The sequence below is a fragment of the Alosa sapidissima genome, chromosome 6 (genome assembly GCF_018492685.1).
Source record: "Alosa sapidissima isolate fAloSap1 chromosome 6, fAloSap1.pri, whole genome shotgun sequence".
Lineage (NCBI taxonomy): Eukaryota > Metazoa > Chordata > Actinopteri > Clupeiformes > Clupeidae > Alosa > Alosa sapidissima.
Window position 1 is genome coordinate 6246090 of NC_055962.1, and position 27368 is coordinate 6273457.

The following is a 27368-nucleotide window of genomic DNA, read 5'->3' on the forward strand; positions in this document are numbered from 1 at the left end:
AAAAAAGGACAGTAATTGGTAAGGTATTGAAATTATACTATACCCACATTTATTGTGCATCCCTTTCATGCTCTGTGAAATACAGAAAATAAATGTTGGTGTTCTTATGGAAATGGTTTTGTTTTGTTTTGCACTTCTAGTAGGCTACTTAAATAAAAGTGTTATAGTGCTAAATAAAAGTTGAATGAGAACATAATGTAACTAACAATGTCTTAATTCATAATGGTGTTATGATAGATGAGCAGAATTTGCTGAAACTTAGCTTCCACCACAAAGTCAACTCATCAGTTGTAAAGCCTAGTGAAATAAAAACATGATCAATGCTGATCCCTCCAGGACAGAGAAGGAATTGCGTGATGGAGGGCTATTTTATCTAGGTTAGAGAAGAGACCATGAGACCATGAGACAAACTATTTGAGACAATCTACTCCTCATTATTGAGTACCCCTTCAGACCAAATAATACGCATTTTACATCACATACAACAGAATGAAAGAAGAAACATAGAAGCTCAATTTATTTATTTATTTCCAAATTGAATGTCACTTCAGTTAGGCAAAAACAATTTGGTTCCAGCAACATATAGTATATAGTCATAATGCTGACTACACTTAATAACCCATTTAAAGTAAATCTTTATGAATGCTTTACAAAAATAGTTTGCTCCAGTTCTCTTGACATTTGCTGATTCTTCAGTGATATCCAGAACAACAAAATAACAGTGGTTAGTTTAAAAACAACAATCAACCAACCAACAACAGCAGTTCATTTCAAACCAAAATTCATATATATTAAATATATTAACATGAAACTTAAAATGCAATATTTACATTCTTTTAAAAACAAAATATGGACATTCCGTATTCACTGGATCTTTGCCTCACTATCATGTGTGTCTTTCCACTTTAAACCATTTTATTTGACCATGTCCTTGACCAAACTTTATGTCAAGTGAGACAGCCTAACTACTGAGCATCAGTAGCATCTTCATCATCATCATCATCATCATCATCATAATCATCCTCGGTTAGCAGTAGCCTATCTAGCAGTAGCCTATCTTTTCAATCCAGTTTTTATTTCTCCACCCAAAGTTATTGGGGCAATTGTGCGTTCTAAACTCCTCCAGTTTAGGTTCTCTCTCCATTTTACAGTACATTCATTAAGTCCTCTATCATCAGCCTGATTCCTCTTTACTGCAGACATCTTTGAACCTTTCCAAGGGCTCATGAAATTGCAGCATTTACTTTTATATTTACAGCGGTGGGGGAAACAGACTCTTCTCATTCAAACAAGAGCCTATATAGTACAGAGCTCTGTGTAGATCTAAGTCCACTCATCTAAAATATAGGCATAAGTAACATATCTGACAGGTGTTAACCCCAATATCTTCCTTTTTGTGATATTATAGCCTTGTTCTTGTCATTATCTTTATTATATATAGTATAATAATGTGTTTTCCAAAGTAACACCATCATTTCATGTTTACCTCATCATTTATTTAGAAGAGGTAGTTTGGGCTCTAAAAGCAGAAATGATAGAAAACTTCAAACATAAATACATCTCATACATAAATAACAATTTATGTTTTTGTTGTTTTTTTAAGAATAATAAAATCCCCTGGATGTTGCTGGGCTTACATAGAAAATATGTTTGTTATGCTACATGAATCTGCCTGGAGTGTTTGAATAATACTGTATGCTCCTATGCATTAGCCGCAATGTGTATAAACTGTATAAACATTTTTTATGCAAATAAGTGTTTCATGCAAATTATAATAAAAAAAACATGTATGAACTGCACCCCTGTATTCACTGCAGTGCCCAATATCCAGTGAATCAGAACCAGATTACTGTTTTAATCAGAAAAAAGAAATCCATTCTTATGTATGCTCTGGATCACTGCTCAGAGCCATCATTTAGGCACATAGTAAAAGACAGAAAACATAAATAAATTTAGCTGCATACAGTATATATGGGACATGTCTTACATCTAGGTGTCTTGTTTACTCTGGTGAAGTCTGCACTGTATCTGGGAGCGTTTGCAGGGAGCTGCTGTGTTGCGTTTGCGTCTCTACCGGGGCAGACTCACAATCACCGGCCCCGCTGGTCTCGCCACGTGCGTACATAAGCACGAGTGTGACGGTGGCAAAGGTGGCGGCGTTAACAGGGAACGCTCGGAGCAGCGTGGAGGTGAGTCCGCGCGTGAACACCATCCAGCCCTCGTTGGCCACACTCTTCCGCACGCAGTCCATGATGCTGCTGTAGCGATACACGCCCCCCACACCGTCCGCCTGCAGACGCGTCTTAATCACGTCCACCGGATACGTGGAGAGCCAACAGGTAACGCCCGACGTGCCACCGGCGAACAGCAGTTTGGGGATGATGTAAGGGTCATCGGGCTCGCAACCCATCCTGCGCGTCAGCAGGTCATAGGTCAGAAAGTATACACCAAAGCAAGGCGTCTCACGGAGGAGCGTGGTCACCATGCCGCGGTTGATACCCAACAGGCCCTCGCGCTTGTAGATGCGCACCAGGCAATCTAGCGAGTTCTTGTAGAGCTTCCGCGCAGACTTCTTCTTCTCGCCTGTGCCCTGCATCTGCATGCGTGTCTTGGCCAGCTCCATGGGGCAGCAGATCACAGACTGGATGGCCCCTGCTGCTGAGCCTGCCATGAACTGGTTCATGGGCGTGTCGTGACCCAGGAAGCGCATGGTGTTGCCCTGGACACCGAACACGATGGCGTTGATGAACGCCAGGCCCATCATGGGTGAACCAATGCCCTTATACAGCCCCAGCATCTGAGGGGAGAGAACGGTCATTCAGTTTAGGATATCAAGTCATTATCTTAACACAGTTCAAACAGATTAAAATCTAATAAAGAGGTCACTCTTTCTTCTTATAGGGGCAAACTTTCCCTTTTGTTTAAGTTTAAAAAAGCATGCTACTAAGCACTTTTCAGAATGTGCGCATTCTGCCCTTGACATAAGTCTGTCATTTATGTGCCATGGAGGCAGTTACACTTTGGGAGGAGCTATTCCAAAACCCACTTATCCAGCTAAGCACTTCTGAGGGTTGTATTAAAGGAGAATTTCGGTGTGATATTGACCTAAAATGTGTTGAACCATTATACCGAGTGTGAACTTTTGTCTCATAGCTCATCTCGGCTTGTCCCCTGCACTCCGAAATCTGGTTAGCCGATGCCACCAACAGGTTTGCGATGAGGGTGCCTCGGGCATCTAACCTGACTCTCGCCAGATGAATTTCGTTCCGCTTAGCTCCGCCTAGCTTCACTCACATCCATCTGGGACCTCTTCCGTTGAGAGTGATTTCTGCACCAGATTTTATGGTAGAGCCAAGTTTCATAGATGTGACATGGCGTAGAAGCGACTGTGAGACTGTTATCAGCGTCACGGGTTGGCTTCGATGTGAGTGGTTGATGTAGCATGTCAATAGATGACGGACAAGTGGCTTATCCAATCATATGCAAGCATTTTTTGATTAGGCCCAGCCTTCTGAAGCAACACTTCAATGGATTGATCCCAGATGGAGGAGTTGAGCTAGGCGGAACAAAATTCATCTGGCGAGAGTCAGGTTATCGGGCATCGGCCTAGCCATGCAAATAAATCACTGTTTTACACCATTTACGAGGCTCAAAGTAGCTCCACACTTAGCAGCAAACTGGAATTTCCACAGAATTATTTTTGGAATCTGATCCCTTATCATACCTGTTCAATCGTACTCGTCGCTCGACTTATCGTGACTAAATTCAAGATGCCGGTGAACGGTAAACTTCCTGAAGGTACTGTCTGTATAAATTGTCTTGTAAATAAACTATCAGTGCTTTTTCAAAGTTCTCAATGTCTCGTCTTAAATGTCAGGGCCCTCGGAAGTCTACCAATGAAGTGTGGAGCTACTTTGAGCCTCGTAAATGGTGTAAAACAGTGATTTATTTGCACCAGCGTTGGTAGATTGAGTTGCCTAGTGTTCTGCGTTCTTGCAATAGCTTTAGGACTTTCAAGAGGGGTTTAAAGACTCATCTTTTCAACTTACATTTATTTCATTAATTCTTTTAGAGTTATGGTTTGTAAATACCTGTTTTAAGTAAATGTTATTTTATTATTGTTATTATTTTATTATTAATATTTTATGTATTTCTAATCTCTATAATGGTATGTAGGTTATCTTATTATTTATTTTATTTTGTTTTATTAACCACAATTATTTTACTATATCTCTTGTTATTTCATTGTTACTGTAATCTCGACTTCACTGAAAATGAGCACTACCCTCAAAGAATCTCCGAGAATAAATAAAGGTTGAATGAACGAATTCGGTTTTGTTAATATTAAATATTAATATTAAATTTGATATAAAATGAATATAACATAATATAATTCATATAAAATATAGTATAATATTAAACTGAATTTTGTTTTGTTAATATGAATTTTTTTCATAATTGCAGTACATGAAAATGCGCTGTATTGTTCTTCCTAGGCTTCTTCTTCTTATTATTATTAATTACTTACTATTTAATTGCGTCAGCCAAATGTAATGTAATATTATTGTGCTTAAATGTTTTTCCACACGATTATTAAACTTGAACTGTTTCACTTTAGCCTAGAAATTTGCAGCCAGGGTAGTCTAGCAACTCTCCGTTGGCTTGCGAGCTGGAAAAATTAAAGTTCGATCAGGCCAATCACATTGTGTATAGAGTCGGTGGGCGGGCTTAACACACTCTCTAGTAAAACATGTTTAAATGGCTATAGCCTACATTTAAAACAATTTATCAGCTAGAAATAATGCCACATGTCTACATTCAATGCTATTGAAGCCACTTCAAAAGTTTGTTTAGATCCAGTGAAACTGCCATCATGAAAATAGAACGTCAAACTTCGGTACTCTATTAACTCTATTAACAAGAATGCAAGACACCTTCCATCCAACTGTGTCTGATAACCAAACAAAGGAGTACAAACCATAAGAGGACCAACTTTTCACATATTTATTAAATAAATAAATAAATGTAAACAATACGTTATCTTCATCAGTAATGAGTATCAGTATGCCAGCAAGGGTGCATGTAGTGAATGTGTGCTGTGAATGCATGGATGCAAAAGGAAAGAAAAAGACGGCAACTCTCCAAAAGATACCAAAAGCAGCCCAGCCCCCCTCCAGGGGTGCACGGAGTACCCTTTATACACCTGCTGGTTAGTAGTGTAATGGAAATGCCTTAGCCACGCCCACGCCAGCAATTACCTGCGAGGAGGGAGACAAAGACACAGAGAGAGAAGAGAGTGCGCAAGCAGGAAGAACGACCTTCAGCCGTCACACTAGCAACAACCTAGCAACCACCACTATAATGTCAACCTAGCAACCACCATAGCAACCAACAACATTACCCTAGCAACCAGCATAACAACCGCTTTATTTGGCTTAGCAACCATCATATGTACCCTAGCAAGACCATTGTAACTATCTCTAAATTATCTGTTTTTAATCTGTATATTTTACATCATATTTTTTGCATTTTCATGCACTGGTAATTCCTGGAATTGCATTTCTAGTTATTATTATTCCGCTGACCACTTTTTCTGTATGCTATGTCACTGGAACCATTTAACTTAGAAACTTTGTTCAAACTTTGTAAAATAGGTCTTCAAATGGACATGGCTGCTATACATTTTTGTAAACGTTATACTTTTTGAGACATTAACAAAAAACAAGCTTAGGAAGAATGGCCTGCAGCTGTCACACTAGCAACAACCTAGCAACCACCACTATAATGTCAACTTAGCAACTACCGTAGCAACCAACATGATTACCCTAGCAACCAGCATAGCAACCACCTTATTTGACATAGCAACCACCATATGTACCCTAGCAACAACCTAGCAACCACCACTATGTCAGCCTAACATCCACCATAGCAACCAATATGATTACCCTAGCAACCAGCATAGCAACAACTTTATTTAGCATAGCAACTACCATATGAACCTTATCAACACCCTAGCAACCAGGGCTCAAAATTGGCACTGACCAAGCGCCAATGGCGAGTATATTTTTGTATTGCAGGCTGAATTATGGCAAGTACTGTGCCACTTTGGCTTGTGGAAGACGGCTGCTTATCAAGCGACTCTGCGAGAATAGGCTATTTCTGTCTGTCACGTTAAACTGGCTTGCCATATCAACTCCGCTTTGCATCGGTGTTCTGTTCGCCCTATGTTGACATGGTCAGGATTTTTTTTCTGATCATAACAATACATTTTAGTAGGCTATACGGCTACATGACAAAACAAGAAGAAACTTCAGGAGTTTTACAGTTATTTGGTTACCCTTTCATGCATCTACTGAGAAAACAAATAGATCGCCAACAGAACTTGAAAGTTTCAGATGTTGCATAGAAACGTAGCCTATTACTTGCTTACTTTCACTTTCAATGATGGCGAACAAACTACTCACAGAATGATATGAAAGACTGTATAAGTATTAGTATTATGGTGTCACAACATTAAATGTACCATCAATAATTGATGGGAACATTAACAGATCCTAAATTTCCAAGATGGGCTGGTGGCTTTGATTGTGGCCTTGATACCTACTACTACACAACTGTAGATGCCTTTTTAAAGTATCTAAACTCACCGGTCAATTTAGTGAAATAAATCAGAAAAACTGTCAACAGAAAAAAATGTATTCATGGATATGGTTCTGAGGCTGAGGAAGTTAACTACACACTACGGTAACCGTAAGAAATCACAATCAGTTTCAGAGGGTCTACATGATGTGTGCTGACTGTGAAATCAAACCACAACCTGACTCCCTGAATGGTCACCATGGATAAAACTCACCGATTCCTGGCGTACGATGGACTGGAAACAGTGGAAGGTCCCTCTGTAAAGCGGCTTCGCCGCACTCTGGACCTGAAGTCTGACCTGAGGAGCAGCAGAAAAGAGAAGAGAAGCTGTGAGACATCAAGTGGGTTTACATGGGCACATAGAATCCGATTAGAAATACTCATATAAAATCCTTAGAAATCCGATTAGAAATACTCAGTATAAAACTGGCTGATCTGATTGGAATTTTCATTGGATTGAAAGGGGTGGTGTATTCCTTTCAGAATTTAACAGCCTCGTAAACGCTAAATTAGATTGCAGAATTTTTGCAATATAGACACTAAGACAACCATGAAACAAAACTAAAAACGTTTTGAGAAAGATAGCTCAGTGGATTCAGCATTCACGGTACTGTAAAGTCAGTAAAATTAAAGTATTGGAAAACTACAAAAAAAAAAGAATTTTCAGTACTGTAAATGAGAAGTACATTGCAGTGTAAAGTCTACAATGCAAGGGACAAAATAAAAGGATTCTAATGTTCAACAACCTACTTGCATTCTGAACTGGTTTACTGTATATTGGCTGTATCACATCATTTGAAACAAGTGTGATCAATTTTAAATCATTGTGTTGAAATATGGCTACTGTGCTTTATTTGTGTTTACTTTTAGCCACTTGTAGTTACTGTTATGCATCATAAGTGCATTGCAATGCAAAAAGTGTTTTATTGTATGAGAATGTGTTTTGCAGAGTTTGGCAAAAAAAAAAGAGTCCATGAGAGAGTGTGGCTGGCACAATAACTAACTTACAACAGCAACCATTTACTTTGCTGTTAAGGTAACCATTGGCGAGTCAATGATTTCTTTGTTATTTGAAAACATTAAAAGCTGTATTTTTAAGTATGGCAATAAGATAATCAAATGCAATGTTCACTATTCCAAACTGTGTCTGTGTTTTCATCAGATTTCTGTGGAAAACTAGGCAACACACTGGCCCCATTCAGATACATCAAATGATGTAGCTTAGTGATTAAACAATGTGCGTATTGGTTTATTTAAATCATGTAGCTTGCTGGTTTATTTAATAGTGTAATTTGAGCTCTTTAAAAGACTGCTCACCTTCACGGTATCAAATGGATGTCCTACCAAGACTCCAGCAGCACCTGCAGCCAGGAGAGAAACAGATAGAGAGGACGGAGGAGAGAAGAGGAGAGGAGAGGAGAAAATGAGGAGAGAAAAGAGACATGAAGAAAAGGAGAGAAGAGAAAAGAAGAAAATAAAACATGGGATTAGAGAAGAGGAGTCAGCATTAGGCAGATATATGGAGCACTTTGTAAAAATATCCTCAGGGAAATGCCGCTAAGCTATACTCTCTTATATAAAGACGTGGGATCCCTCTTCCTTATTACATAAACAAGACCCCTGGGTACCCTCCAAGGAGCACACCTAAATCAACCCCTACAAGTCCCCCCTACTTGTTTAAGTACAAGCGCAAATCAACAAATAAATCAACACAACATTCCTGTTCTTCCTTAGCCAAAACTATACACACTGCTGATTTATTTTTTTCTTTAAAAAAGACAGTTCTTCCCAGGCTGAGGTGAACCTCCAGCTAGAATAGGCATTTACATCGGTACTGTTTATTTGGAGACATTGGTGATGAATGGAAGAAATTAACAACACAGCTCACATTCATTCCCCTCTCAGTATTTGACATTATTCTAAGTTACACAGGCCTAAACATTTCCTCTCCTTTCATTTATTTTTAATAACCGACAGTTTCATTTAGCATATCAATGTCAAGACAAATTAAGGCAGTGTGTTGTTGTTGTTGTTGTTGTTGTTGTGTTCATCAATATCAATAATGGACAAACATTAAGCGATAATGCCAGATTTGTGTGCAGTTGGGTGGCAGGACAAGATCACATGTTGTTATGAGTATCCCTCAAACTGTTGGGCTTCACACATGGAGCAGAGATTAACCATCGACTGCTCAGCCAAGTTTGTCATCTTAACCAAGACAGCCATGACGTAGCCCCTCACCATGCCACTCACACACACACACACACACACACACACACACACACACACACACACACACACACACACACACACACACACACACACACAGCCAGACCGTTTGGACTGGATGACAAACACATAATATGATCCTGTCAAAAGGACCTGCTGTGTCAGTTTTGTGCTCAGGGCGGGTCATGTGTAAATGTTTTCTATTATCACTTTTATGTTTCAATTCATGTAAACCAAGCTTCAGTAGCCTCCCCTGAAATGAGTCATGCCAATTTCAAAGGCAGAGACCTTTTCAGAAGTATAAGTAGGCCTAGGCTACAGATAAAACCTTAAAGGTACACTATGCAACATTACCTTTCACCTTAATATAACCTTCACGAAATCAATTTGATGGTGTACGAACTTGTAGGGGAATCGTTCACCTAGCATAGCCATAGTCACTAACGCGAGAACCAGCCATGCAATTTCCATAGACAGTAGCCTAAGGCAACTCCAAGGTCGACCCGAAGACATCTCATGAGAATCGTGAAACATTACTCTATGGAGATTTTTTGCCTGTTGTTAATACTTCACCTCCACAACAAAAGCATTGTCATTGTGTACAGGGGGAACAATCCATGAGAAGTAGGCTATTTACAATGGCAGAGTAAAATGTTATATCTCGACTCCAAGGGGAGCTCTACAGTCGCCAAAAGCTGACGACACATGGGGCAACTTCTTGAACAATGTTGCTTGGTAATGTTCCTCATTATGTGGTAAATATTCTGGCTTAATCCCATTGATATTGGGCAACAATTTATTTTCTGGATACCTTTAATCATCAGTAGGCAAATTTAATTGTCATGATCATCCAATCACAACTGGTTATTTGGTTGCCCAGCTAAGTATCACATAGATTTTATCCAGAAAACAATCTGACTGTAAGAGGAAGCACCAACATTGACCAACATTCCTGTCTGTGCCTTTTTATGGTAGGCTACACACTCACACATTAATGCTGGAGCAAGATCATGGGGGGGAGGACCATTGCTTCCACTAACCACGTGGTAAAAATGGGCCAACTTTTGTGGGGATCCCATTGGCTGTGGTGTGGGTGTATACATGCCATTCTATTCTCAGCCCATCCAGGAACCTTGCAGTACGCAACTTCATGCTAGCATTCCACTCCACGAGAGAGCATTCAATTTAAACGCATTCTGTGGCTAACCCATCTGTAGGTGTAGGGCTATAAAATAGGACTAAACATGTTGTGACTCGAACAGGTTTGACAGGAAGGATGGGTTGAGGCGTTCAGTCAGCCAGCCAACAAAAGCCTGGTGGAAAATTAAAAAATAATTCATGTGCAAAGAAGCTGTAGGCTACGACTTAAATAACCTTAAATAGCCTGAACATCAGACCAGAGTACCAGAAAAGATTGAGTAGGCTACACTACGGTTAGCAAAGGGCAGTATGATCAGACTTTAGCATGATACAGCATGTGTAACTTACCTCCAATGCAGCCTGCTAGGAAATCCATATTTTCTTAAGTAGGCCTAGCCTTAGTTTAAACTTGTGCTTTTTCGGTTTAGGCTACAATAACTAAAGCCTTCTTTCCAGGTTAGACCGACTCACAAAAATTCCCAGCTAGTACATTTGAAAACGTAGAACGTAGGCCTACAAACTTTTTCAAATATGATAGTACCTGTTCTACCTACCGCGATAGGTCTACATGTCAGGGGAGCTGTGTAGATGCGTCATTGTTAGGAACGAGTCTGTCCAATCGGTGAGGCGAAAAGATCACAACTCCCCCCTCTTCGGTCACCTTCACTCTGATTGGTAACTTCCGGGTTACGTCAGGCTGTCTCTAATGTTGTCGTTCACCACGTGGATTCAATGTGGGGGACAGCAAAGTGACAAACCCAGGTGCCAGTGAGTAGCCCTTGTATGTAACAAAAAAGAGGCAATATAAGTAGGAGCAGTAGTAAAATAGTAAGATGGATCACAATTATTCACCACATGTAGTGGAACGTTTATTTTATGTAGCCCTCTTGAGCATCCATATAGGCTAGACCAGAGTGATAGAGAAAACAGCTAGACCTAACCTATTTTAGTGTTGTGTATACTAAGCCAGGGGTTCCCAAACTTTTCCACGACAAGGCCCCCCAAATACCATTAGGTTCTGGCCAAGGACCCCCTTATTAAACCCATCGACAATACTACGGCAAATGTAAAAATACATTAAGCTAATCCTAATAATTATTTTAGCCACTTCACGATGGAGCATACAGTGCGTAAAAAAATTATTTGGGGCTTTCTGCTATATGAGAGCTATCACGACTATTGTTCCCAGTCATTATCATGGAAAATATAATGTTCAGATATGCGTCACATTATTATAATGGCATTGTATAAACACCCTCATAGTAATAGGTATATTTGAAATTTTTCAAATGTATTTATTTGTTGCTTTTGTTTTTCCCTCCAATTTGCTGAGGCCCCCCTGGCACCCTCTCGCGGCCCCCACTTTGAAAACCACTGCACTAAGACATTGGCTAGCCTTAGTAGCTCTTATAGCTCTCATATCCAGTATAGCAAAATCCAACCCATAGAGTCTCAGTTGGTTGCTCTGGTACTGAGGTGAATTGGCTACTTCATTGTTCTCCAGTAGCCAACTGTTGTTAACCTGACTAAACTGTTGTAAGGATACCTGAGAATTTGATAATTTGAAGTGTCCTTGCAATGCAATAATTAAAGTGGGGTCTCTCTGTTGAATGTTGTTTTAAAGTACTTCATGATGAAAAATATTAATAATGTTTATACTTGAGGCTTTTTCTAGTGGCAACATCAAACATATGATAGGCCTAGACCAAGATGGCGGCACTTACGCATCGCGACCCTGTGTGTTACTCCAGAGAATGCAGTTCATTGAGTTCATTTCAGCATTCAACACCATCATCCCCTCCAAACTGATCACCACACTCATTGAACTGGGCATCAATACCTCCCTCTGTAACTGGATTCTGGAGTTCCTAACCAACAGATCTCAGGCTGTTAGGTTAGATAAACACACCTCCTCAATCATCACACAGGCGTACCACAGGGATGTGTGCTGAGCCCTCTCCTTTACTCCCTCTTCACCTACGACTACTTACCTGTACATGGCTCTAACACCATTGTTAAGTTTGCAGATGACGGTGATTGGTCTCATCAGCAATAACGAAGAGACAGCATACAGGAGAGAGGTTCAGCACCTACATTGTGGTGCACTGACAACAACCTGGCTCTCAACACTAAGAAGACCAAAGAGCTCACATACCCCCATTAGCTAGCACACATATCTCCATTCTCATCAATGGGACTTCTGGGTGTCCACATCTCTGAGGACCTCTCTTGGACCCTCAATACCTCTACCCTGATGCACCAGCATCTCTTCTTCCTGAGGAGACTTGAAGGTCCACCTGTCTCCGCAGATCCTGGTGAACTTCTACCGCTGCACCATCGAGAGCATCCTCACCAACTGTGTCACAGTATGGTATGGCAACTGCTCTGCCCCCGACCGGAAAGCACTGCAGAGGGTGGTGAAAACTGCGTAACGCATCACAGGTTCCTCACTCCCCTCCATCGAGGCCATCCAGGGCAAGCAATGCTTGTGTAAGGCCCGCAGCATCATCAAAGACTGTTTTCACCCCAGCCAAAAGACTGTTTAACCCACTTTCCTCCGGGAGGCATTACTACTAAAATGTCAGCTATGCATCTCGGTGACAACCTGACTCCTCAACAGACCCTTATTCTGCTCTTATAAGGTTACTGCTAATACACTGCACATATTTATATTTAATTGATATTACTGTAAACTAACTGTACACTACTGTCTACACTGCACTATATACTGTATTTTGTACTGTGTATCTATGCACCACCTGTCTATACTTTGTATATCACACTGCAATTTTCAGCTTTTTTGCACTTCTGGTTAGACGCAAACTGCATTTTGTTGTCTTTGTACTCTGCACAATGACAATAAAGTGGAATCTAATCTACCGTACCATCTGTTATAATGCTATTTGCTTGGTCTGTTCCTGTAGTAAACTGCATTTAATTTTTTATAGTTGCAGTTTGTGATATTAGTGAGAGTGGGGAAATGGCAATAAGTTCTACCCTACGGAAATTATAGCTACTTTCAGCTAGCTCTGTAGATCCATTTTAAAGCAAATGCATGTGTTGGTTGCAATGGTAACAGGCTGAATAAAAGTTGAATGAGAACAAGAAATCTTGTTAATTGTTTTCTTAATGCTATTTGATAGAGAAGCAGAATTTACAGAAATATAACTTTAACCTCCATATTTATTAGCACCTGTTATCCTCCTGAGGCTGGAGAAGGACCTCATCAGAAACAGACAGCATACCATGTGAACACCATGAAATAAAATGTGGTCAACACTGACCCCTGCAGGAAGCTGAAGGAATGGAAAATGGAGGCATCAAGAGACCATAGTGAAGACTACCAAAATAATTGACTTTTAACTAATAGTAACTACCCATTTAGGAGGACCAAGTATACTTATCAGCATGTTAAACAGAATGAACATAAAAAAGGCTTAAGTTTTTATTTTATTTTATTTCAAACTGTATGCAACTTCAGTTGGGCAAAAATAATTTTGTTCAGCAACAGGAGCATCCCAACTATATATAACCATTTAAGTTTAAGTACATTTTACAAAAATAGTCTGCTTGAGTTCTCTCTACATGTACTTACATTACTCTTTACTCCAGAACAACAACAGTGGTTATTTTAAAACCCAAAAGCAAAATGCAACAGAGAGGAATATATTAACAACTTCTTGAAATACAATATGTACATTCTTTTTAAAAGTAATCTAGAAGAAATAAACACATTACATATGAATTGCCTCTTCTCACTATCATGTGTTTCATTCCCATTTTAACCATTTGATTTGACCATGTCATGACCAAGACAACCTGACATCTGATCAGTAGTAGCAGCATTATCCTCATCTTCATCACCATCATCGTCATTGTTTAGCAGCTTCACCTGTGTATCTTTTTAATCCAGGTTATTTTGGCGCATTCTAAGAATCTAGTTTAGATTCTCCATTTTACATTCATTAAGCCCTCTCTCATCAGCCTGATTCCTCTTTCCCACAGACAACTTTGGACCTTTCCAAGATCTCATGAAATTGCAGCATTTGCTTTTATATTTACAGCGGTGGGAACCACCATCCACGGATCGAAGTCTACTAATCTAAAACTCATCCATATATTCATACTCACAGTATATTATGCCACTGGTTACATTGGTTGACCAGTTGACCACAAGGGGCAGCAGACCTATTAACAATACAAATCCAGTGCTTTTGGACCAATTAAAACCTGTCAATGCTTTAATACCTGGGCCAATCAGTGGTTCTAACCCATGGGGGGGGGGGGGGGGGGGGGGGCGTTTCGGAATTGGTTCTGTTCAGAATTCTTCAAATCTTGGTGCTTGGTGCCAACTGAACTGAAGAATGTCACACCCACTTCTGGTAACAAGAAAATCAACTAAACTAAGAAAACCTTTTGTTTCTAGCTCCGAACCAACTTTTCCGGTTCTGAAGTGATTTATTTTTTCAAAATGTTCCAAACAGTTCAACATCTGAAGCATGAGCCAGAATGTCTGTTCTCTGTTGGTGGAAAAGTCCCAAGAGAAAATTCCCTAAGTGCTCCTATGCACCTCAGCTAGAGGTCAGTATTTTTAATCAGACAATGTAAGGATTGTCTAGCTCAACTAACATCATATCCAAAAAAGACACACGGAAGAACATCAAAGGAGCAGTACATTTACCAGACAGGGACGCAGTGGTAAAGCGTGTTTTCTCCTTACATACCAAGGACAAGGACAAGGACAAGGACCCTCCTGTGCAACTGAAACTCTCCTGAATGCGCATCTCGTCCGTGATTGGCTGGAACAGTTAGTTTTGTTTCAAGGTCCAGGCTGGACCGATCTGTTTTTGTTGCCGTTTTTGGAGCCCGGGCTGTCCACAGAAACCCTGTTTTTTTGCAGTATGGATGGAGCTAGCGGATGGTGAGGACATGTTTGCTGCTGTTCGCAAAACATTGCTTAGAGCACCTTTAACCTCTGGCTCATGTCAATGTTTAACATTAACACTTGTCCACTTTTCCAATTAGCAAAATTGAAGCACAAACGTAGGTCATTTGAAGAACCCCACATTTTTTTGTGATAATTCACAAGCTTTTCTTATAACAGTGTGTCCTCCAAAGGAACACTAGGATTCCATGTGATTTCCTTACAGGAGGTAGTTTTGGTTCTGATAGCAGAAATAAAAGGAAACATCACATAAATATATTGCATACATACAGTATATCATCACGAAAATAAAATTCCACGGGTTTCTTACTCTGCATACAAAGAAAATATAAATTTCTCATGCTACAAGATTCTGCCATGTCTGGTGTGTTTGCGTAGTAAAAGGCAAGGTCATCAGCAGTAGGACTTCAAAGAAGGCGAAGAGGAGAAAAGGAGAAGGAGCAGAAGAGTGGCTGGTCATTCAGGATCACAGCTCAGATCCAACCTCTTATCTCCATTTTTGCTAAACCTTCAGATGTTTTTTCCAGAAAAAAAAGCAGTTACATTTTCACGTGCATGCCAATGCCAATACGTCTTTCTTTACCATATATCCTTAAACTTCTCTTCTTAAGGCATATTGTAAAAGAAAGAAAACATAGATAGGTTTAGTTGCATATTAGGTCTTATATACATACAGTACATGTGTGTCTTTTGCTCAGGTCAAGTCTGCAATGTGTGTGTTCACAGGCTGTTGGGTTGGGTTTGCAGGGAGCTGCTGTGTTGCGTTTGCGTCTCCACCGGGGCAGACTCACAGTCACCGGCCCCGCTGGTCTCGCCACGTGCGTACATAAGCACGAGTGTGACGGTGGCAAAGGTGGTGGCGTTGACGGGGAACGCTCGGAGCAGCGTGGAGGTGAGTCCGCGCGTGAACACCATCCAGCCCTCGTTGGCCACACTCTGCCGCACGCAGTCCATGATGCTGCTGTAGCGATACACGCCCCCCACACCGTCCGCCTGCAGACGCGACTTGATCACGTCCACCGGATACGTGGAGAGCCAGGAAGCAATGCCCGACATGCCACCGGCGAACAGCAGCTTCGGGATCATGTAGGGGTCGTCGGGCTCACATCCAATCCCGCGGGTTAGCACGTCGTACGCCAGGAAGTACACACCAAAGCCGGGCGTCTCACGCACCAGCGTGGTCACCATGCCACGGTTGACGCCCCTCACGCCCTCGCGCTTGTAGATGCGCGCCAGGCAGTCCAGCGAGTTCTTGTAGACCTTCCGCGCCGACTTCTTTTTCTCGCCTGTGCCCTGCATCTGCATGCGTGTCTTGGCCAGCTCCATGGGGCAGCAGATCACACACTGGATGGCTCCTGCTGCCGCCCCTGCCAGGAACTGGTTCAAGGGCGTGTCCTGACCCAGGAAGCGCATGGCATTGCCCTGGACACCGAACACGATGGCGTTGATAAATGTCAGGCCCATCATGGGCGAGCCAACACCTTTGTACAGCCCCAGCATCTGACAGGGGAGAGGACAGTCATTCACTTAGTGATTTCCAGTTAATTGCCTGACCAAAATGATGTTGAAAATATTTGAGACAGTTACAGTATACACATACGGCCAGTTTCCTATTCATGAATTAAGCCTAGTCCTGGACTAAAAGAGAAACATCTCCATTGAGAAAAAGCTTTCAGTAGAGGATCACGCTATCCTTCTAAATCCAAAACAGATCTGGTGGCAAAACCAGATCCAAGTGGTTCTGGATGCATTAGAGGAAAAAGCTTCTGGCTGGGTGACCCTGCTTGTGTCTGTCAATAGATCCATTTTCATAGACATTTCTATATGAATGATCCATTTGTTTGGGTCCATATGTAATGTAAATATCCATGAATTGGATTTATAATACAGACCTATGATATACATTTTACATTTGCATTCAATATGCAAAGTTTGGGTCATTAATCTGCTGATTAGTTCTGCGGAGTGGTCACCATGAAGGGTAAACTCACCGATTCCTGGCGTACGATGGACTGGAAGCAGTGGAAGGTTCCTCTGTAAAGCGGCTTCTCCACACTCTGGACCTGAAGTCTGACCTGAGGAACGATAAGAGAGAAGAGAAGCGGTGAGGCATTAGGTGGGTTTACATTGGGCACATAGAATCCGATTAGAAAACTGGCCAATTCAATTGGATTTTTTATCGGATCAAAAGGGATGCTGTATTCTTTTTAGAACAGCCATGTAAACGCTGAATCAGATTGCAGAATTTTCAAATTGCACATGCCCATTACCCGTCTTGTAACATAAACAAACTATAAACAAACAACTGCACGCTTTGGTTGATATTCTAAACATCTCATCCACAGCCTACACATTAGACAATTATGACACCACCGACAAAGATCTAAAACCAAAATAGCACATCATCATTTCCAAAGTGACAACATCAAAAATGCAGTTTCATATGTTCACCTCTCTTCCTTACTTCCAACATGAGCTCCAAGCTGTTGCTTCATAACTATACTGAACAGATGACAGAGTTTAATGTGTGCACGTCACATGGCTATTCTGAATGTGTATGTGTATATAAACACCTGATTAAAATAGATTATTTTGCCATGTAAACAGCTGGTCTGACATCTTCAATCTGAATGATTTCAATCCGACTAAGAAAATAGTGTGCATGTAAACAGGGCTATTGAGACAACCCTACACACTCACATATGCAAGCTAACACAGCAGCTTATTCTTAGAGACTAGTATTTCAGGATTCAAAGAAGATAACTTTTAACTTTTACAGACAGGGTTTTACTTTACTTACTATAAATGATCAATGACCAGTAATGGTCCCACACTCTCAACAGTAAAAGTGGACGATATTCTACTTCTTGAGTGATTGTCAGACATATTCTAAGCTCTGCTCTCAAAAAAGACATCTCTATGGCAACAAGAAGGATTTAGACTGAAAGCCAATCTGAGAATCCACTTCTGAAGAAAAGCAAGACAGGTAGGCTATATATGACAACTTGATTTAGTCTGGTCACTGCGATTTCAAGTTTTTTTCTACCAGTTCACGGGAAATCGAAATCTGACTAGAACAGCTGCACATGTTTGCAGTTGATTTATTTACTGCTGATCTGTAACATGTTTATAATTAGAACTTTATTACCATCTGTTCTAATCCTGTCAAGAAAGATGCAAACAACAGACATACCGATCATGCTCACAACTCATCTTTAACAGATATCAACAAGGTAATGTGAACAGAAGTGCAAGCTCCTGGGGATACACTGATAGATGTTGGACATATAAGCCATATCACTAAAAGACATGCTAACAAACTAATAACAGGAATTGTTTCCTCTGCTTTCCTCTTTACTGTTTGTTATTTTAGACTGCATTCCTATCAGATTTCTATGGGATCAGGAAGACGACACACTGTGTAACTGTCCCCATTCAGAGAAACCAACATTTCTTTATGGGGTCAAGTAAGGCTAAATAATGTAGCTTACTGGTTTATTTAACAGTGTAATGTGAGCTCTTTAAAAGACTGCTCACCTTCACGGTATCAAATGGATGTCCTACCAAGACTCCAGCAGCACCTGCAGCCAGGAGAGAAACAGATAGAGAGGACGGAGGAGAGAGGAGAAGAGATGAGAGGAGAAAAGAGACAGGGAGAGAAGAGAATAGAAGAACGGAGAAGGGAGGAGAGAAAAGAAGAGAAGAGAGAACAGAACATGGGATGAGAGAAGAGGAGTAAGCATTAGGCATATATGGGATATATGGAGCACTTTGTAAAAATATCCTCAGGGAAATGCCGCTAAGATATACTCTCTTATATAAAGACATGGGATCCCTCTTCCTTATTACAAGAACCAACCTACTGGGAGCCCTTATTGAGTGCACCTAAATCAACCCCTATCCTTTCAACCTGACAAGCAAAGCAGCATTGATGAACCAACACAACAATCCCAGCAGTGAGGAAAACAACATTCCTGCTCCTCCAGAGTCGAAACTATAGAGGCTGATGCCACAGATTTTTTTTCTGAAAAAAAAAAAAAAAAAAAGACTTCTTCCCAGGCTGAAGTAAACAGCACTTGTACAGGAGCCAACAAGTGTGATTACAGAAATAGGCTTCTGCTTATTTGGAGATGTGGCTACACAGGGATGAAACAAACATCAAACCCACAACATTTATCCAAAGCAACAAAAACATATGGACTGCTTTGCATTGTGTTGCTTTGTCAATGTGCATGTCATTTTTTTACAGACAGTTTTATTCAACACAATGGCAACAATTGAACAGTGTTATTCAACACAATACAACACAACAATAGACATAGGCCATCCAGGCCATTAACAAGTCTTACAATGTCTGACTTGCTTTCAATCGGATTTTGGCAGTATTGCCCTGTGCTGAGACGAGAAGTGTAAGAGGCAGCCTGGTCTGTGGCAGGACACAGGTGCTTGCCTCTTGAACTGTATGCCCTGTGAAAGGCATGGAGCAGAACCAACCACCACTACTCAGTTTGTTTAAGTGTGGTTAAGCTTGTGTCCCCCTACTGTGCTACAAACACACACAAACTCACAGCCCGACTGTGTTGATTAGACGCCAAACATATCAGATGATCCCCTCACAAGGGCTGGCTATGTCAGGGGGGACTGGCTCCTCCTGGCCAATCAGAGTGAGGCATCCTGGGCTGGAATGTGTCCTATGGTTTAGTGCTGTGACCTCAGCATTCCACTGACAAGCCTGTGCTTAACTTTGCCAAGAGAATGAGTGACAGTGATTTTCTACCCAATTGCAATTTTGACAAACAGGTATAGCCCCTTGAATCTTTTATACTGCACAATACTGCATCTGACTATTTGCACCAACATGTGCCTGTTTATGGTACAAATTCTTACATCAACACCTGGAGAACCATCAAGAAGTTGTGTGGCACTATATCCACTAACCACATGGTCAAAATGGGACAACCTGCTTGGGGTTTCCCCATTGGCTGTGGTGTGGGTGTGTGCATGCCATTCTATTCTCAGCCCTTCCTAAACCCTTACGGTACGGTACAGCACAGACTGAGCCATTCTATGGTTCTGAGTACAGAGTCATGCTAGCACCTTTAGCAGTTGCAAATTCAAGATAATTAATTTTCACATAACACAAAGACATTCACAAGATAATTAATTTTTTGACATAACAGGCTTATTGAGATGCTTGATCATTGGTGCACATCCAACCAAAGATAACAAAAATACATCTTCTAGCAGGACCATTTCAGCTGGGAGGGAAGGATGCCATGTCTGTTACCTGTGCAGCTTAAAGACATGTCTACGCAGTGCCATGTGACAGTTAATTCAGTGAACGTTTCAGATGTATGCAGTGTGGCTAGCTGAGAAGGATGACAGCCAACTCTAATAACGTTACGGCTGCAACATAACGTGCGTGTTCACTCACATAAGTACAGGTCCAGACGATTTCATCATAAGCCCTATCAGCATATGAACTGTCTGGTAGACGTGCAGTCCGAATTAAAGCAACACCAAAGAACTTTCCCTCTGTCGCACGTACGCTATTTGTTTATCCAGCACCGGCTTTGCAAATAACAATGTCCACAGACGGTAGAATATTTTGCATGACTTTGCACGATTTGCATGCAAGATGCAAGTCAAATCTGTAGTTTCTTATGTCTCATTCCATCGAACTACAGATCCGCTACCCGATCTGGCAAACTTACATAGCTGCTAGTGCGGTTTTAGCCGATAGAGGGCCGCGATGCGAATGCAGAATTGCCGTTCACCCTGTTACGAGTTGATGAACCACTGAAACGATTTTGGAAACATTATTTTAAGGTACAAAAAACTCTTTGGTGTTGCTTTAAATGGCTTAACCCGAACATAGGATACCGGCATATTATTTAGAAGTAAGTTAGCAAGCTAAGTTAGCAAGTACGTTAATAGCAATGGGGCAGTAGTATGTACAGGAGCAGCTACTTCTCACTTACCTCCTATGCAGCCAGCAAGGAAGTCCATCCCTTTTCTTAAATTCTGGGCTTGATAGCCTACAATTTGAGATGGATTGTTTGCTCCGAGGTCCGATGGATGAGACTATGTGCTGTTTAGGTTTAAAAAGATAACGAAACCTACGGTTTGGACTGACACAAGAAGATTCCCTGCTGGTTAATCTGGTACATTTAAAAACGTAACTATACCATTAACAACAGTTTCAAAGCACCTGCAACGGTTACCGTTATCTTCTCGGGTGTAGACTAGTGGAAATTTTCTCTACCTGCCACCACCTACAGCGATTTCTATTTCTGTATTTGATAGGTCTACATGTCAGGGCACATGTGTACTGCGTCATTGTCAGCATCGAGTCTGTCCAATCGGAGAGCCAAAAAGATTACAACTCCCCTCCTGCTCGGTCACCTTCACTGTGATTGGTACATGCGATATGGAAACTTCCGGGTTACATCAGGCAGCCTGTGTGCCTGCGTGTGTGCTATGTGGGCCAGCGGCGACTGCGTGACAAAATGTTTAGCACCACTGAACTAATAATACTAGCTGGTCAAGTAATTATGAAAATAGTGAAGTAATACTCATGACAACATACGAATATTGATACGATCAGATGTATTGTGCTGTAGTAGGCTCACTTATCATATTCATGACCTTTCCATCCCAGATAAGAGATATAGAGATCCACAACCAAAAGAGAGCATAGGCCTACAGTAAGAGGAACAGACTAACCCTAAAAACTCATAGTTCGTCCCAGAGCAGTTTGGGATACTGGGGGTGTGGCCGGAGTCTTCATTGAAGATTTTGTAACGTTGTGACAACATGACCACGTGTGTCATCCGCGAAGGACAAGTTACAAAACAAATCCATATGAAATTTGAAGTCGTGTGTGGTGATCATTTTCAACTGTTCGGTGTTCGGTGAAGTCTTACTACTATGAAAGCTGATACTACCTAACAACGTGTTTGGAACTGCTGGTTAAGCGATGCACTTCGCCGATTTCCTCGCAGGATCTGTTGGAGGTAATGTCAAGAAAGGCTGGAGTTATATGCCCTACACCGCAATTGATAGCCAAAATGCAAACGTAGTTTGGTGGTGCAGTTATATAGAGAACAGTATTAATTTAAAAAGAAGCCATATTAGCTAAACAAAAGATGTCTTTTCTGTCAACCAGTGTTGGTGGCAGACTTGGCAGGCTGGTTTTCATCTGTCAGACAATATTGACATTCCTGATCATCGGCGGTAAACGTTTTTAAGCTGATTTTGTTTGTTTGTTTGGTGTTGTTTGGTGGGGGCGAGTGATCAGAATTGTATCTATAAAATTAAGACTATCGCTTTTTAATCTGTCAATCCAGCACGAGTGCTGACACGCTTTCGGGTGTTACCTAAGATTAGGCTCAGAATAAACTGGCCTAGTGCTGCTGCTCATTTAGCCAAAACAGTGAACTGCTAAGTTTTTAATGTTGCAACATTTTTCACAACACGGACCTTATTTACTATTTAGCCCAGCGAATTTTTGCTCTGAGGAGTTAAACACGCAGGTGAAGGTATGCACTGTTATTTAGCGTTTAGCCTTGAGTTTAGCCTTCAGTTTGAATGAATGCTGCTTTCCCCCTGTTGACAGGAGCCTGTGGGGTGGCAGTTGGTTACCCCTTCGACACAGTAAAAGTAAGTTTATTGTAATAAAATTATGCAGGCTACATGTCGCAGAAGTCATATGTAGGCCTAGGGCTTACACTGTAAACTAAACTTCCAGGTGAGGATCCAGACCCAAAAGCAGTTCTCTGGAATATGGCAGTGTTTTGAAAAAACCTTGGAAAAAGAAGGGGTAAGATGTTATTTTTTTCTATATTAATGCACAGCCTTGATCCAATCTACCACTACTTACCCTGGTTTTTTCTCCATGTTCTCCATGTACAGCAGTAATTTAAGAACAGATTCATGCATGCATGATGTTTATTTTTATCCACAGATGTCAGCATCCAAATCATTTTGATAAGACTTTCTGTGCCTTTCTGTTCTCATAGCCTACTGTATGCTTTTATACACCCATGTTCATGTTCAAATCCTAATCTGTAGGGGAGCAGATCTGTTGGTGTAGATTGATGGTTTGAAAGTACTGAGTTATTTATTTCAGAGTGATTTCCAATAGCATGTGTTTTGGTGCAATGCTGGGTTTGCCATTGGGACTCCTCTGGGCATTAACCTATTTAACTTTTCAAACTGTAAATCATTTATAAAGAAATGAGAAAGTAGATAGAGAGAGATGTGGCACCTATATATGTGAATATGTGTGTCTGTACATGTACATGTAATAAACTTCTCTTTGGGACTGTCAGAGAAAGACAAGAGAGAGCAAGAAACATTGAAAAAGAAAAGGGAACCCCATCTTCTCCATCATAATAGATTACATGTTACATATCCAATAATTAACTAATCAAGAACAGCATGTTTTTCATGAAACCTCTTCAGTCATTTTCAATGGGTTTAAGTACTATGGTGTAGTGCTCAGTGTTAGGAGTTAGGAGGAGGACATTAATCAAATCCCAGACACCAGTGGGACTCCTCTGGGCATGATCAAGGCTGCAGTGTGCTTTCAGGGACTTCAATGGACTTCTGAGGCAGTTCATGTTCATCAACAGCTTGGTGTAGTGTTTTCAGTGTAACAAATACTGAGCATTGTGACATAAAAATGAAACGTCTTCCTCTTCCCCCTGCAGGTCCATGGTTTCTTTAAGGGGATGTCCCTGCCCGTCACCACTGTGTCCATGACATCCTCGGTGGTGTTCGGGACCTACAGGAACTGCCTGCAGTGCCTCAGTCAGTTCCACGGCCTCGGGGCCCCCAACACCAAGCTGGACGTCTTCCTGTCTGGACTGGCCGGGGGAGTGGCCCAGGTGAGACTGGATAGTAGTGTGTTATGTTGGGAGATCTGTGATGTGGCCCAGGTGAGACTGGACAGTAGTGTGTTATGTTGGGAGATCTGTGATACAAATGATGGCATCTCGAGCACATACTAGTGTCTCCTTGGGGGCTTATGAAGTCTGAAATGTCAGAATCTCAATTTAAGGCTTTAAAAAGACCTAAATACCTCCACATATTGCATACTAGATCTTAAATTACATGTAGTTAAGTCTTGAATTTGTACATTCATTTATTGATTTTTGTTGTTGAGAAATGCGTTGACGGAATTCATAGTTTGTTCCGTGTGTTGAAGTTTTTTCTTAACGATTCAGGTATTCGTATGCTGTAATAAAACCTCAAATGAGACCTACAGTACGTGGAACTGATCATAACTGGTAGCCAGAAAACAGCCTGGTCAGAATGTATCACCGTTCACTCAGCCTGCCTAGCTTGTTACTTTGGAAAGTAATTCTGGGACTCTGATTTTCCTTACTTTTTCGTATTTCATGTAGGTCTTAAATGTAATACATAAGTCTTAAAAAGGCTTTAAACAACTTAAATTTTACTGGTTGACACAACTGCAGAAACCCTGATATACTGGCCAGAGTGGCCATGGGGAGCCTGTTTAGATTCCAGCTGAAGGTCATTCCCCAATCCCACCCCATTCTCTCTGTTCCGCTCGCTTCCTGTCACGTCACGCCACGCTCAACTGGCCTGTCTTCATAAAGGCAAAAAGCCCCCAAAATAAACGTAAAAGTACTATACTACATACTAAAAAGTACTAAAGTACACACTAAAAAGTCACAATTTGAACTAATGCAATTAGCAAATCACAAAGGATGCAAGGAATCATGCAGTTCACAACTTTGTCCTAATGATTATTCTTGTCCCATCTATGATTTGTACTTGCACTATATATTCATTCTTGTGTGACAGACGTTGAGGCTCACAGAAGGGTTGTGTTTTGCACTGCTAGGCACCCTCATCAATCAGAAGTGGCCCAACATAAAGTGAAATTTGGAGTAATCAGAAATGATAAATAAAATGAAATTGAAATATCTGTCAGAAAAATGCCCATTAGACATTTTCCCCAAATTGTGTAGCCCTGTAGGAATGTGTTATGATTTTGGTGTGGGAAATATGACATATATGACAATATGACAACACAGTGTAAGTTCTTCCAATAACATTTAGGTTTTCATTGACATTTGAAGAATTTGTTGTTTTCATGTGTGTAAAATGTCTGGTGAGGAGATGGGTTTTTACACACAAAGAAACTATTAAGCAGTGGGCTGCTCAATATTCATAAAACCAGTGAATATAATATGCACATGAATATCAAGAAAGTGCCTTCCAATATAAGCAGAAATAAAAGGAATTGTCTCAGTGTGATATAAGATATGGCAGAAAAACTTTGTGTAATACATACAGACATAGGATACAGTATCAGTAACTAATGACTGCATTAATTTACTTACTAACCACTGATTTAGTACAACTGAACAAGAATTAGTGGCAAATTGTTGTAACAAACTTCTCTTTGAGACTGTCAGAGAAAGACAAGAGCAAGAAACATTCTGTGTTTCATTGAGATTTTATGCTATTGTGTGTGTGTGTGTGTGTGTGCGTGCGTGTGTGTGTGCGCGCGCGCGCAGATCTCGGTCATGTCGCCGGGTGACATTGTGAAGGTCCGTTTGCAGTGTCAGACGGAGTCCATGCGTGGTGGTGGTGGTCGTGGTGGCACTAACCTGGCCAAGCCGAAATACCGCGGCCCCGTCCACTGCCTGGTGTCCATCGTGTGCGAGGACGGGCCACGGGGCCTGTATAAGGGGGCCCTGCCACTGGCCCTCAGGGACGGCCCCTCCTTCGCCACCTACTTCCTCACCTACCAGACGCTGTGCGAGTGGCAGACGCCCGCCGGACAGAAGGAAACAGGTGAGGACTGGACAGATGGGCACATTACACACACACACGTACACTCTCACTCAAGCATTCACAGTCTCAATCATAGGTGTGCTAATTAGTAAAAATCAACTTTGCCAGGTGAAGGAGAGACATGTGGGCACATTATACACACACACACACTCACACACACACACAAACACCCACACAGACAGACACACACACACACACACCCTGCTGTGCTCTTCATGTCCTTCCCCTGCCCTGTGTCCTTCAGAGTGGACTGCTGTGCTGTTGGCGGGAGGGGTGGCTGGCATGGCCGGCTGGTCGGTCGGCACGCCCATGGATGTCATCAAAGCTCGCCTGCAGATGGACGGTGCGCGGGAGCAGAAGAGGTACCGCGGCCTTGTCCACTGCGTGACGGAGACCGTGCGCGTGGAGGGTTCGACCGTGTTCTTCAAGAGCCTGGGCATCAACTGCCTGCGCGCCTTCCCAGTCAACATGGTGGTGTTCGCCGTGTACGAGCTTGCCGTCCGCGTCCTCCGCAAACCAGAGACAGTCACACACATCTGACATAGCCAGCACTAATGCTGTGTGTGTCTGTGCTGTGTGGATTATCAGGTCAATTAATGCATCTTTTATAGACTTTAGCTGCTGGAAAAGCGCACAAAATGAAAGAAAGGGACATCAGTGTTTTAAATGTGAGCATGAAAGAGCTTTTACTGTCTGAGACTACCTCATGAGTTGTATGCTATAGGTACTCTGCTTCTTAATTAAATGCTGTATTGTATTTGGGGCATCATGTGGAAATGTAGTGTAGTGGGGCATCATGGGAAATGTAGTTTTTGTGCCCATCCTCAGGATGTAGGCAGAGGCTAAAGTCACCACAGGAGGGCACACTGGCTAAAGGTTTGAGTCTGGAACAAAGCCGACCCAGAAAAGGTCTTGATCTGGCTCGGGTCTGGGGCTAGAGAGCAGCTGACTGGACCTTGTTAGCCGGTAAAAAATAATTATGGGTCAAATGGGGAGGGCCTATATATACTCGTAATATATTTATCTAAAATGATGAGGGGGGAGAGGAAGGTGAGAAATGTATACCTGGATGTATGTATGAATGTTTACAATATGTTGACTTTCGTCCTCAGTCGAAGAAAAGAATATTTTATTTTGTTAATGAAAGTATTAATTTGGTTTCTGTTATTTATTTGAATCTCATGCTGTTACAAGTTAAAGAAACTACTGTTTGAGCTTGTCTGCTGCCAGCTACTGATGTGCCTAAGCACTTGTGGGGATTAATATGGGCATTGCCTACTTCCAAAATAATGCAATAAATTAAATCCATCCAGATTTAATCTTCTGTCACATTATGGCCATCTTATTTAGTAAAACCTTTTGGATTTACAAAAAAGGCAGAAATGTTAAAGGTACTATTATTTCTCTGACCGTTCCTGGATTAGCCTGGCTGACACTAAACCGATTCTCAACAGATGGGTCTGCAGAACAAATTCAAATGCGCTCACAGATTCGTCTGGATTCACCCAGGCTTGAAGGAGAGCCTGTGTTTCAGAGAAATTGAAATTCTCTTGGCTGAAGAAATTCTCTTGGCTAAAGGGGG

General features: G+C 41.4%; 2 protein-coding genes across 8 annotated transcripts; one reads left to right on the top strand and one right to left on the bottom strand.

Moving 5' to 3' along the window:
• Window positions 1-511: 511 nt before the first annotated feature.
• slc25a29 (solute carrier family 25 member 29) lies at window positions 512-21378 on the bottom strand. 5 transcript variants are annotated; one of them, XM_042095002.1, is made up of 5 exons: window positions 10563-10860; window positions 7957-8000; window positions 6854-6937; window positions 5153-5258; window positions 512-2797 (listed from the first exon to the last, which is right to left on the bottom strand). In XM_042095002.1, exon 5 carries the CDS (start codon window positions 2795-2797, stop codon window positions 2003-2005), a length of 795 nt encoding a protein of 264 aa, XP_041950936.1. In that variant the 5' UTR covers window positions 5153-5258; window positions 6854-6937; window positions 7957-8000; window positions 10563-10860; the 3' UTR covers window positions 512-2002. The 5 variants fall into 5 exon arrangements, with proteins under 5 accessions (XP_041950936.1, XP_041950934.1, XP_041950935.1 ...); XM_042095000.1 differs by lacking the exon at window positions 5153-5258 and having other exon boundaries at window positions 10563-10855; XM_042095001.1 differs by lacking the exon at window positions 5153-5258 and having other exon boundaries at window positions 10550-10855.
• A 33-nt stretch (window positions 21379-21411) lies between these two features.
• On the top strand, window positions 21412-27100 carry slc25a47a (solute carrier family 25 member 47a). Of its 3 annotated transcripts, XM_042095005.1 has the most exons (7): window positions 21416-21969; window positions 22122-22189; window positions 22572-22615; window positions 22704-22775; window positions 23668-23844; window positions 25507-25786; window positions 26031-27100. In XM_042095005.1, the coding sequence occupies exons 5-7, from the start codon at window positions 23689-23691 to the stop codon at window positions 26324-26326; spliced, it is 732 nt and encodes a 243-aa protein (XP_041950939.1). In that variant the 5' UTR covers window positions 21416-21969; window positions 22122-22189; window positions 22572-22615; window positions 22704-22775; window positions 23668-23688; the 3' UTR covers window positions 26327-27100. The 3 variants fall into 3 exon arrangements, with proteins under 3 accessions (XP_041950938.1, XP_041950937.1, XP_041950939.1); XM_042095004.1 differs by lacking the exon at window positions 22122-22189 and having other exon boundaries at window positions 21412-21969; window positions 25552-25786; XM_042095003.1 differs by lacking the exon at window positions 22122-22189 and having other exon boundaries at window positions 21415-21969.
• Window positions 27101-27368: the final 268 nt, after the last annotated feature.